Source organism: Peromyscus californicus, unplaced genomic scaffold (genome assembly GCF_007827085.1).
Source record: "Peromyscus californicus insignis strain IS unplaced genomic scaffold, ASM782708v3 Scaffold_4__1_contigs__length_199733344, whole genome shotgun sequence".
Lineage (NCBI taxonomy): Eukaryota > Metazoa > Chordata > Mammalia > Rodentia > Cricetidae > Peromyscus > Peromyscus californicus.
Window position 1 is genome coordinate 113,034,511 of NW_026294562.1, and position 11,385 is coordinate 113,045,895.

At 45.1% G+C, this 11,385-nt stretch overlaps 1 protein-coding gene across 4 annotated transcripts; it reads left to right on the forward strand.

The window, feature by feature from the left end:
• Nucleotides 1-958: 958 nt before the first annotated feature.
• Nucleotides 959-10,482, forward strand: Prss23 (serine protease 23). Of its 4 annotated transcripts, none has more exons than XM_052762006.1 (2): nt 959-1,220; nt 8,698-10,482. In XM_052762006.1, exon 2 carries the CDS (start codon nt 8,709-8,711, stop codon nt 9,855-9,857), a length of 1,149 nt encoding a protein of 382 aa, XP_052617966.1. In that variant the 5' UTR covers nt 959-1,220; nt 8,698-8,708; the 3' UTR covers nt 9,858-10,482. The 4 variants fall into 4 exon arrangements, with proteins under 4 accessions (XP_052617966.1, XP_052617968.1, XP_052617965.1 ...); XM_052762008.1 differs by lacking the exon at nt 959-1,220 and adding an exon at nt 1,345-1,487; XM_052762005.1 differs by lacking the exon at nt 959-1,220 and adding an exon at nt 1,379-1,487 and having other exon boundaries at nt 8,701-10,482.
• The last annotated feature ends 903 nt before the right edge of the window (nt 10,483-11,385 follow it).

Here is an 11,385-nt window from a genome sequence, read left to right on the forward strand (position 1 = left end):
CTGTTCTGGAAGATAATTTTTGTATTCAACTTAAAAATCAGTTTTGGTTTTATTCTTGAGTTGTTCAAAAGTTTAAGTTTTTATCTAGTTTCATGTATATATTCATATCAATGAACTATTTTTTTAAAAAGTTTAAGCTAAGACTGGGGAGATCTAAGAAAGTTTTGCCTTTAATGTGGTGGACAATCCTAGTTTCCTTTATATTTGAGAAACACTACTCAACAATGTGTTCAGGGCCTTCCGATGTAAAGGCAAAGGCAAACACTAGCTCACTGGGCATGCCATTACCATCCCGGTGTGGAATAGGATGTTAGGCCCTCCCTTTCCGAGGGCAGGCTTTGACAGGAAAAAGGAAAGCTACTCTGGGATTGACAGGGAAAAAAAAATGACCTCTGTGCAAAAAATCTTGTCCTACCATTCAGTAGCTGTCTGACTGTGAGCAAGACTGGGCCTCTCCAATCCTCCAGTCCTTAGGGGGAAATCCACAGCGTCCTTACCCTTTTCATCTTCATGACCTGCGTGAAAGGTTGGTTCACAGAAGTAGATGTGTGTGGGAGACTACCGAGGCTCTGGCATCAGATACTTAAATAGTGAGTTCACCAGGCTGGCTTGGAGAAGACCCCCAGCTGTGGACTCCTTGGAGTGATTTAGGGAAGCAGGCACTACAGAGGCTAGGAGGTGGCTCCACCAGCTGGTGCCCTGGTGCCCCAGTAGAGACCAAGCCAGGGGCATCACCAGCCAACCCTTGAGAAGCTGCCAAGCCCGCAATCCCCTGCTGTGCTCTGGACCCAGCACGCAAGTGGCTGAAGTGCAGAGCCTGCAAACTTGGTAGTCCTGCCTCTGGGTTACAAACTGCTCCTCTCTGGAGGCTCTTGAGGCAGACTTAAGTTGGAGAGGAGTCTGGCCATCACAATTTCAGGCGCAAGAATGCGCATGGGTAAAGGAGCTCACAAGTTTGTAGTGAGCTTCGCAAACTTGCCCAGGAACGGCCCATGCACCCGGTGTGCTGATGGGCACCGCTCTTGCTGAAGCACTTGGCTTTGCCGACTTCGGACAGTGCAGACGTCTAGAACTCTGTACGCGTTCTCGAAAGAGGGAGGGTGTCCCTGGCGGAAGGGACATCAAGAGGCGACAAGCCCGTTGGTGGTGAGGTGCCGCGGAGACCCACCTGCGCAGGGCCGCAGGGTCCGGGATCTCTGAATGGCAGGCTGAGGATGAAGGCAAGCGGCGAAGGGAAGGGGCGGCGTCGGCGGGCGGGCGGGCGGGCGGCTCGCGGCCGGGGGCGGGGCGGGAGGGCCCGGGAGGCGCGCGGGGTGGGGGTGGTAAGGGGGGGGGGGGGCGGACCCGGAGCTGCGGACGCTGCTGGCCCGCCGGCTCACACTTGGTCGCGCTGCGGAGCAGGCATGGGAGCCGCGCGCGTCCTCCTCCGAGCGCCCACACCTGTCTGAGCAGCACACGGCCCAGCCCCGGCGGGCTGCTCCGCGCGGGTGAGTGCAGTGCGGGCACCCGGTGTCGCCCGATGAGTGCGGAGGACCCAGGCGTGTGCCGAAGCGGGACAAAGGGCCGGGTGCGCGCGGGGTGGGGTGGCTGCGGGCTGCGGGGGTGGGGTGGGGGGCGACGCGGGGAGGACTGGAGACCTGGTCCCGGCCTCTGCACTGGCTCTAGGCTGGAATGAGAGCCCGAGAGAGCCCCCAGGGACACACACTCTGTAGGGCATAAGGATTCACGCAGTGTCACTTGTAAAGTGGGTGGGGAAAGCAGGCGTTGAAACTGCCGTCTTGGATGCGGGGTGCTGTGTGGGAGTCGAATGGAGCCTTGTCTGGCAAGTTGTCCTCGGACTGGTCAGGGCAGGCTCTCTCCACGAACACACACCGCCACCTCTACCACTTGCTTTCCGTGAGCTCTGCATATACCGTATCTGATTCCATCACGCTCTGAGCATTAATTTTTAACCGGACACGTGATTATGAACACACCTTAACAAGCAAGAGAAAGTCAGCAAACATAGGTTGGAAACAGGCTTTGGCTCTGAGTGATGGCTTAGTGCAGTGCGCTAAACCTAGAAAATGCTGCCTGAACTTATCAACAGTTGTGGGAAGCAAATATTGCTTCAGCCTGTAGCCATTTATCACAAATCGTTAACTCTAAAATAAAAGCTTTTTCCTCCCCCTGGAACTTTTAAAAGAGGGAGACTTGTTTAGATGAAGCAATATCACCCCCCTCCTGAAGTGGGGCTGGCTCTCCCCCCGCTCCTCCCTCAGAGCATCTCTTGAGAAAAGCCTCTGATAAAAATCCTGTTTATTTTATTGTCCATTGGGTGACACCCAGGAGAATTCAGAAACAGCCTGCGACTGGTGGAAAGCTCCAGACTACTCAGTAGCTCAGTTAGAAGAGGAATTGTTTCTCCCAGCTCTTGAAAGTGAACTTGAGGGGTCCTAGTGGACTCCTTAGGGAGAGGTAGGTCGATACTAGAATAAACTCACCAGGCCCTGTGGGAAGAGTTGAGTTTATAGTTAAAAGTTAGCTGTGGCCAAAACCCCTATCACAAATTAATATCAGGATGTTCTTAGACATTGTGTCAAGAGTATACTTGGGCAGGAGAGCACTTAAAAAAAACTATTAACTATCTTTCAAGGAATCTCTTAGGAGTTAGGTACAGTAGTGCAAGCCCCTGAATCCCAACACTTAGGAGACTCGGGAAGCAGGATGGTGAATTTGTGGCTAGCGGGAGTTACACGGTGAACATTTTTTTTTAAGAGTCTCTTAGGAATAGATTGGAGGTGGGATGAAGGGACTGAAGATCCCACAGAGGCACTACATTCATTTCCCCCTGAGTGGTACACCATGTGCATATGAATAAATCCTTCACTTGTATTTTTCCATTATTATAAAGTCAGTAAGTAACTTGTCATGCTGTCTCTGAACTGGGAGGAAGCAATTTTCCAAGGTAATTAATATGGATCTCATTTCTGTCTCACTGACGATGATTCAGGTAGACAGTGAATGAATATAGGTGTGTTTTTCTGCCTGTAGCGTAAGTGCCAAAGTGCCCATTAGTGTGTCTGAGAACATTGTTGGCCCAGGTCTGCAGAGTTTAATAGTCTCAGGTTCTCCTGAGCATCTCTCCCATGGATGCTTTAGGAGCCAGTGTACCAGGCATTATTCATGCGTAATTCCAAATGACTCCAGGGAGTTTGTTTCTCACGGTCTTACCACTGACAGCTCTATGCACTCTGTTCCTGCTCTGCTTCAAGGTTGTCTTGGGATCTCTAGGGTGGTTCCTTTGCCTAAAACCTGATAGAGAAGAACTTAAACTCTTTATGACGGCAAGATTGTGTTTGAGCTGCCAGGCTTCCTAAGTTTCCTCCAGTTCCCCTCCCAGACCATCATTCTCAAGCTCTCATGTGATTAGGTCTGTTTTGCTCTAATGGGTTATGTGGCTCTGGAAAGTGAGAGCGAGCCTGGCTTCAGTGTATTCACAGAGCTTTGTTCATCTTTAGGCATTTGCTTTGGGAATTAGCAGAGCCACATTGTTCAGTGTCCCTGGCTACAGATCTCATGGAGGACCCTTTGTCATCCTTCCAAATGGTGCCTAGAGTGAGCACTTTCATGTACTTTCTTACCTTTTATCGTGGTCACAGGAATTCATACCTTGTATAGGAGAGAATGGATGTCTGAAAAAATTAGGCTTTCTCTTGGAACACTTGTTTGCTTTTAGGAGTTAAATCAGTCTCTCAAACACTGCTCCCTTGAGGAGAACTGTGTTGTTGCAGTTTTTAAGACTACTGTGTGGAGAATCAGAAAAGGCAATCCCAGTAAATGATTATTATCATTGGCACATCTGATAATGTGCACAGTCCCTCCACCATAAAATTATTGTAGGGCTTATGAAGTATGTTTATAAAGTGTGAAACTTTTGAGACATCAGACAGCTAGACAGTGGCTGATATTGCAACCTGGGGGAAGGGAGTGTGTAGCCCTCTTGTGAGTCAGATACCCAGAGCTGGAAAAAAAAAATGCAGTTTCTATATTACTAAACATGGTGAAAAAAATAGTTGTTCACCTTACTTTTCCATTCTGCTTTGCCATTATGCGAAGTAATGCATAAAAACATTTAATTGGAAAGCTTAGAAGATAATTTTTGTGTATGAGGAGTCTGTATCCTGAAAAGATGTATTCTTAGAGATGGAATGTGATAGACCTAACATTTTTTTTTTTGGTCTAGAGTTAGCTATATGGAAGATAAGGTTTGGGAACCTTCATTCCTTTAAAAAAAAAGTTGGTTTTCCAAATAGCTCTACAAAAACAAGACAACCCACTTTTAAACATTAGAGGATTTAAAGTTAAATAGCCCATGTATCATGTCTCCAGCTATGGGATTAGGATTGTATATGTTAAATCTGTTTGTTTACATCCCTGAATGTCTATGAATAAATCAATTTAGATGTGCATAGCACATGCTTACTTTGAGTTTGTGATATTATAAACAATATTTATCTCTATGGGCATATCTTTTTATCAAGTGAGCTGAGAAATTAATGCAAAGCTACTTACTTCATTTTAAAGCATCCTGGTTGTTATTGGCTGTCTTATGACTCAGAAATCAACTCAGCCAATAACAACTGTCAGGGTGGGGTGTCCGTGTCTCAGAAGGGACCCTCAATGGCAGTAGGGTTGTTTCTCTCTTACTTTTTCTTTGGAACTTTCCAAAGCATCCTCCAGACTCAGTCATCCCTCCACTGGGTTCTTAAAAGCCGTCCCTGATAGATTCCTTTGTGATTTTGTTTGCTTGTTTGTTTTTTGTTTGTTTGGCAGTTTGGCAGTTTGAACATGGAGGTTTTTAACTCCCAGTGAAGTAACAGATGAATGTGATACATTTTCCTTCCCCCACCCACGGTACCTCCAGCTTCCATAAACAACATAGTCCCTGACCTGTCTGGACATTTTTGATCCTAAATGCATATATATGCAAGTAGAAAATCCTGGAATTGCAAGAACCCATGAAAGTGATTCCCTGGCTTGGGTTGCTTAAAGAATAGTTTTCCAACCCATGTTAAGTAAAGTTTGATGACACAGCAAGTAACTTTGGATGCTTATAACCTTAATAACCAGATGCCAGTGAAAGTCTATGAGGGCTTTACATCCAGCTTTACCAATCAGTTGCTCACCAGATATTCCAAATCAATTTGGAATAATGACCTGCACCAGTTTCTTGACATCTGTATCCCTTTCTATGTTTGGATTAGAGCTTTAATTTTCAGATGCACCTATAAACCGTAGGGAAAACATAAAATGAAGATCATCAAGGTGAAGTCTTAGTTCCACAATAACACTGGGAACTTACAAGCCTTGTTTCAAGCTAAGAGAAAATAGTGCTTCCAAGGCACCTCCCAATTTGATCTTACACAAAGAAAGCTGTGCTCTGCCCTAAGTAGATAGCAATCTTTCCCATAGATGGCCGACTTCTCCCTGACTCCTGGCTACGTGATGAGAACTTAAGTTGTTAGGAATCTGAATTGGTAATAGTCTATCATTTAGTAGATCCCTCAGCATTATTTCATTTGTAAGTGATCTCCAAAGTTCTTGGCACGTAGTCATCTACTGTTTTGCCAAGGAGTAAATTTGACCCTCTATACTGAGAGCTATCAGGACAGGAGCCAAGCTGACTGACTACCCAGCACCCACCCACCAAAGAAAATGGGTACCCCTCCATGCAGTACCACATACGTGACTGGTTTCTTTTGCAAACAGGCTGAGGGAGGATGTCATGTTGGCATTTGTGAAATAGAGCGTACTTTGGGACCTTAGAAAGTATTCTTTAAATAAATAAGGATTCACTGTACAGGCAAAGCACTTAGAAAGAGGGCTTAACTTTGCACGAGAGGAGGATTAATTCATTAAAGCAAAGTTCCTAGGTGGATTTTTAAAAATGTGTTTGCAGGAGTTTTCCGAGTCTCTCCTGCTTTTCTCTTCCCTGATACCTTGTCATTAAACCATTTAGCTCAAGACAATTAGCAGCACGACTTGGGTACAGTTGATAATTCAGACTCTATACAATTATGTATGTGTTTCAGATTTGGAATACAACGTTTCATGTGCTCATATCAGCATAGCTTAACTCTCTCGTTCTTCTTGTGCACTGAAAGTATCATATGTATCTTGTGATAAGTATAGCATGATGCTGTCTCATTTCCTACTCTCTCCCACACAGTCATACTTTAAAAACAGGGACCCTTGACAGCTTGGGCCTCTGGATTCTGTATCTCTTTAGATAAAACGAAACAAAACTTGGTGCAGCAGGCTTAGCAGAATTAACATTCTCCACATCAGTCATGGGAAGAGGATAGTTAGGTTGCAGCCTAAGAGGGAAACGCCTGATTTCTTTAGTAGATCATGTTTGACAGGGATTCTGATGTGAATGGGGAGGCTAGTCGAGGCAGGAATAACCATAGCACAAAGGCTATTCTAACCCAAAATGAGCTCGAGCTGGGTCCCCACCAGTAGGTGGGAATAGTCAGGCAGAGAGCTCTCAGTGTTACAACACCACCACATTGCTCAGCCCTCCATTGCGGGGTGGACTCTGTTAGCATCAACACACCTCTTCCCTGGTCCATGTTGATGTATTAGTCCTGACATTAGCATCCCCAACAAGAACATACAAATACACTTGTGTTCGTATCCATGTACCCCATGATTTCAAGGATGCAAGAAAACAGCTTACTGCATTTCCTCCCCAAGTACTCAAGTACTCCCAAAGTACCCAAGATTTTTCCTATTTACAAAGACGAAGGGAAGTAGAATTTTAAGGAGTTAGGAAATGGTGAGGAATTGGATTTTTTTTTGAGGATCTCATTCCTTCATTTCTTCATTCCTATTATTCCCTCACAGAAGTAGATTTCAAGGGAGTGGGACAAAAGAGGTAGCAGAGATGATGGTACACATTTTAGTGTGCGGGTATTGGGGATGTGGCTTGGCTTGCCCAGGTAGGCTAGGTCAGATCAATGGAGTGTTTGGTCGTACATAAAGCAAGCTCAAGGCACCCCGAAGTTGCCAGCCTATCTGTACCCTACAAGAGGAAGCAAGTGAGAATAAGGAAATCACTGTTTCCTCTTGTTCCTGCTTTGTTCATGGAGCTGGCCTCTTGAGAAATCCCCCTCCCATCCCATTCTGGGATGCCTGGTTGTGAATGAATTACCCCACCCGCTGAGTCAGCTGAACCAGAAGATTTGGAGCCAGTCAGAGCCCACTGATGCTTGAGCAATGGAGAGAGCCCTTCCAACCCTCTTTGTTAGTGCTTTTCTCCAGGGATGATTGATCAAGGCTTTACATTTATCTTTCAGGGTAAAATTTGTGCTCTTGCATTTAGCACGCACAGTGCTCGACAGGGGGGTTCTTACCTGCGGCCTCTGTCATCTTCTCTGTCCACTCCTACTGCGCTGGATATAATTCCTGAAGTGACTCACGCTGTTGCACACCCCCATGCTCCTGCATAGACTGTTGTTCATTCAAGGGTCCCCTTCTCTGTCTCATCATCTATCTAATGCCTTTTCAACTTCACACCTCCCTCCGGGAAACCTTTCCTGTTCCACTTTGTCCCTGCACCTGACTTTCTACCCTCAGTCTGAGCTATCCCATCATCTATGCATATCTGTCACTGGAAGTCACTATGCATCATTCAAAAAAATGTGTTTTCTGAGCTACAACGCTAATTTATTCTTCCAATAACACAAGCATTTATCCAAAGATCCTTTCAAATTCTAGCACAGGTCCAAGGCGAAGGCATTAGACAAGCAGAAAACATGGATACAGACACCTGAATAAATAACCAACAGTAATAGTCATAAAGTTATTAGACTTAATACAGTGTTAAAGCTTCATATCTTTGACAATGATTCCTTTAGTATGCAGCATAATCCAAATGTCTACAATTATTTGTTTGTTTGCAAGTGTAAAGATGGTTGTTTAGGAGCTGACAGCTGGAGTTCAGCCATGCCCTAGAATATAAAACTTCAGTGGATCAGAATGAAATGTACCTATGTTCCCAAAGGTTGGAGCAAAGGCAATACCTAACATGTTTCCCCCTAAATTCAAAGCAAAAAATCTGCAAAATTCTCATATCATCTTCCAAATGCATGCATCAGGTAGGAAAGATAAGATTCCTAGTAAGTATGACTCCACCTTTCCCAGATGCCTTTGCTACCCAGTAAAGTGTGTAATTTAGATTTACTATTCAAATAAGAATGTTGCCCAGAAAATTATGTAAGAACTTACTGTGATAGGAATAAGAGCTAAGAAGGAAGAAAAAAAGGCCTGGAGTGGATGGGTAGTTAAATAGGAGGGAATAAGATGTATAATCAAGTAGAAAGAAAGTTCAAATCATGTAAAAATGAGAGCTGGCCATATGTTCACAGAGTAATGGTAACTATGTAGATGTAGCCCTGAAAGGATCTGTGGTCTTTGCTTCTTAAGCATTAAGGGAAGGAACACCCAGTTTCATTTGGGGCTGAGGTGTGGGAATGATCCCAAGGTCAAGTCCTTCCATGTAAGTGAAACCATTACCTGAGGAATTCTCTCCCTGGAAACCTGAGAAAGGCTCACAGTCTTAGAAACATGACCAGCATGCTGCTACCCTTTGCCAGGCTGCAGGAAATGAGCTGTAACTCTTGTCCTCCTGACTCCTTATCTTTGTTTCTACAGCAGCTCTCAACATGGCCGGGATCCCAGGACTCTTCATCCTTCTCCTCCTGCTCTGTGTCTTCAGGCAGGTGAGTCCCTATAGTAGTCCATGGAAACCCACTTGGCCGGCTTACCGCCTCCCTGTCGTCTTGCCTCAGTCTACTCTCAACTTAGCCAAGCCAGACTTTGATGCCAAAGCCAAATTGGAGGTGTCCTCCTCATGTGGACCCCAGTGTCATAAGGGAACACCACTGCCCACCTATGAAGAGGCCAAGCAGTACCTTTCCTATGAAACCCTCTACGCCAATGGCAGCCTCACAGAGACTCAGGTGGGCATCTACATCCTCAGCAACGCCGAAGGCAGGGCGCGAAGTAGAGACTCCGAGGCCGCGGGAAAATCTCGTAGGAAGAGGCAGATTTATGGCTATGACGGCAGGTTTAGCATTTTCGGGAAGGACTTCCTGCTAAACTACCCTTTCTCAACGTCAGTGAAGCTGTCTACGGGCTGCACCGGCACCCTGGTGGCCGAAAAGCACGTCCTTACTGCTGCACACTGCATACACGATGGGAAAACCTATGTGAAAGGGACGCAGAAACTCCGAGTGGGCTTCCTGAAACCCAAGTATAAAGATGGTGGCGGAGGGGACAACAGTTCGAGCCCAGCCATGCCTGACAAGATGAAATTTCAGTGGATCCGGGTGAAACGCACCCACGTGCCCAAGGGGTGGATCAAAGGCAACGCCAACGACATCGGCATGGATTATGACTACGCCCTTCTGGAACTCAAGAAACCCCACAAAAGGAAGTTCATGAAGATTGGGGTGAGCCCTCCGGCTAAGCAGCTCCCAGGGGGCAGGATCCACTTCTCTGGCTATGACAATGACCGGCCAGGCAATTTGGTGTACCGTTTCTGTGACGTCAAAGATGAGACCTACGACCTTCTCTACCAGCAATGTGATGCCCAGCCTGGGGCCAGTGGTTCAGGGGTCTACGTGAGGATGTGGAAGAGACCACAGCAGAAATGGGAAAGAAAAATTATTGGCATCTTTTCCGGCCACCAATGGGTGGATATGAATGGCTCTCCACAGGATTTCAACGTGGCAGTCAGAATCACTCCTCTTAAATATGCGCAGATTTGCTACTGGATTAAAGGGAACTACTTGGATTGCAGGGAGGGTTGACCCGGCTGCTTCTTCCTGCCAGCACTCCAGGGTCTTTGGGCTCAAGTTGTAGGAGACACCAGCTTTTTATCATTGACTCTTGTACCTGTGTGTCATATAATATCTTTTACCCAACATTCTTCAAGTGGCAAAATGATTGGCTCTATTATTTGAAAACTGGTGTGTGCATCATAGCTTTTAAACAGTCTGAAAGCATACTTTCATACAGAGATTTCAAAATATTGATGTTTGGGGCAATAGGGAATATTTGGCAATTAAGTTAAACTTTCAGTTTTTATGAGAACTCTTGCTTTTTTGTCTTATCCAAGCTTGCTTCAAAGGTTTATATTAAATATGTGATATATGGAGGATTTGAATTCCTATGTTTGTATATGTATGTGTTTTCTTCAGAGAGTCATATATTGATATTTTTGTAATGTGTGGTTATAATGCATCTGGATGGTGACATCATAGCACTTCAATAGGCAATTATAATGTTTTTGACTCAACATTTTCATAGTAGTCCTTGAAGAGAAACAATAATTTATTGGCTATATTGATACACATATAAAACTGTGTCTTACAGTAAACAGAATTTCCATGCTGCTTTTAGTTTTGAAAATAAAACTTTCTCTTCTAAAAACCATTGCTCTCCTTTGTGGGAAGTCTGTAAATGCCTCTGCAAACCTTGTCATTACACCCGAGTAGGCAAGATCATTTATCCCAATCCCTCCACTTAGCAAGATTTCAGTCACGTATCTGGGGCTAACAGTTTCTCGAAAGACAGTAAGTGGTGCCTAATTAGAACAGGCTGAATAGATTCCCAGCTAACAGGTTGTGGCTACAATAAAAAACAATCCTTGCGTCTTACCCCCCAGAGTGCATCACATCTCACTGTTTATCATTTGGATGGGTAATTTAAAAGGAATTTAATTCCTAAGAACAATGGATGCACTGCTCCCTGGGTGTTACAGCAGAATAACTGCTTGTTTGAAGCTGAGCATAGTCACACAGCCTAATCCAAAATTATTCTGCATAGTTTTCAACGTGCTTCCAGAGAGCTGTGTATTTTTTTTTTAATTTGCAGACTTTTCTTTTTCACTGTACTTATTTTATAGTTTTAAAAAATGCTTGGAAGTTGCTATAAGAAGAACCAGTGTAGCTCTCTTTTCCCATCTTAAAAGGGGGTCTCTTGATGGAATGGTCTAGGCTATCAGCACATAAAATCAGACGCAGCAGTCAGAAAACCGTTGAAGACAGTTGGTAAGACGGCTCAGCAGGCAAAGGTCCTGGCTGCCAAGCCTAACAGCCAGAGTTCAACTCCTGGAACCCATACAGAGGAAGGAGAGAACTGACCCCCACAGGTTGGTCTCTGATTTCCACAGACGCATGGTAGCACACGAGTGCCAACCCATAAATAAACAAAGGTAACTTAAAAATTGGAGGGCTGGGGGATGGCTAAGTAGCGAAGAGTTGTTTGCTGTGGAAACGTGTGGATCCGAATTCAAATCCGCAGCACTCACATGAAAAGTGGACCGTAGACACACAC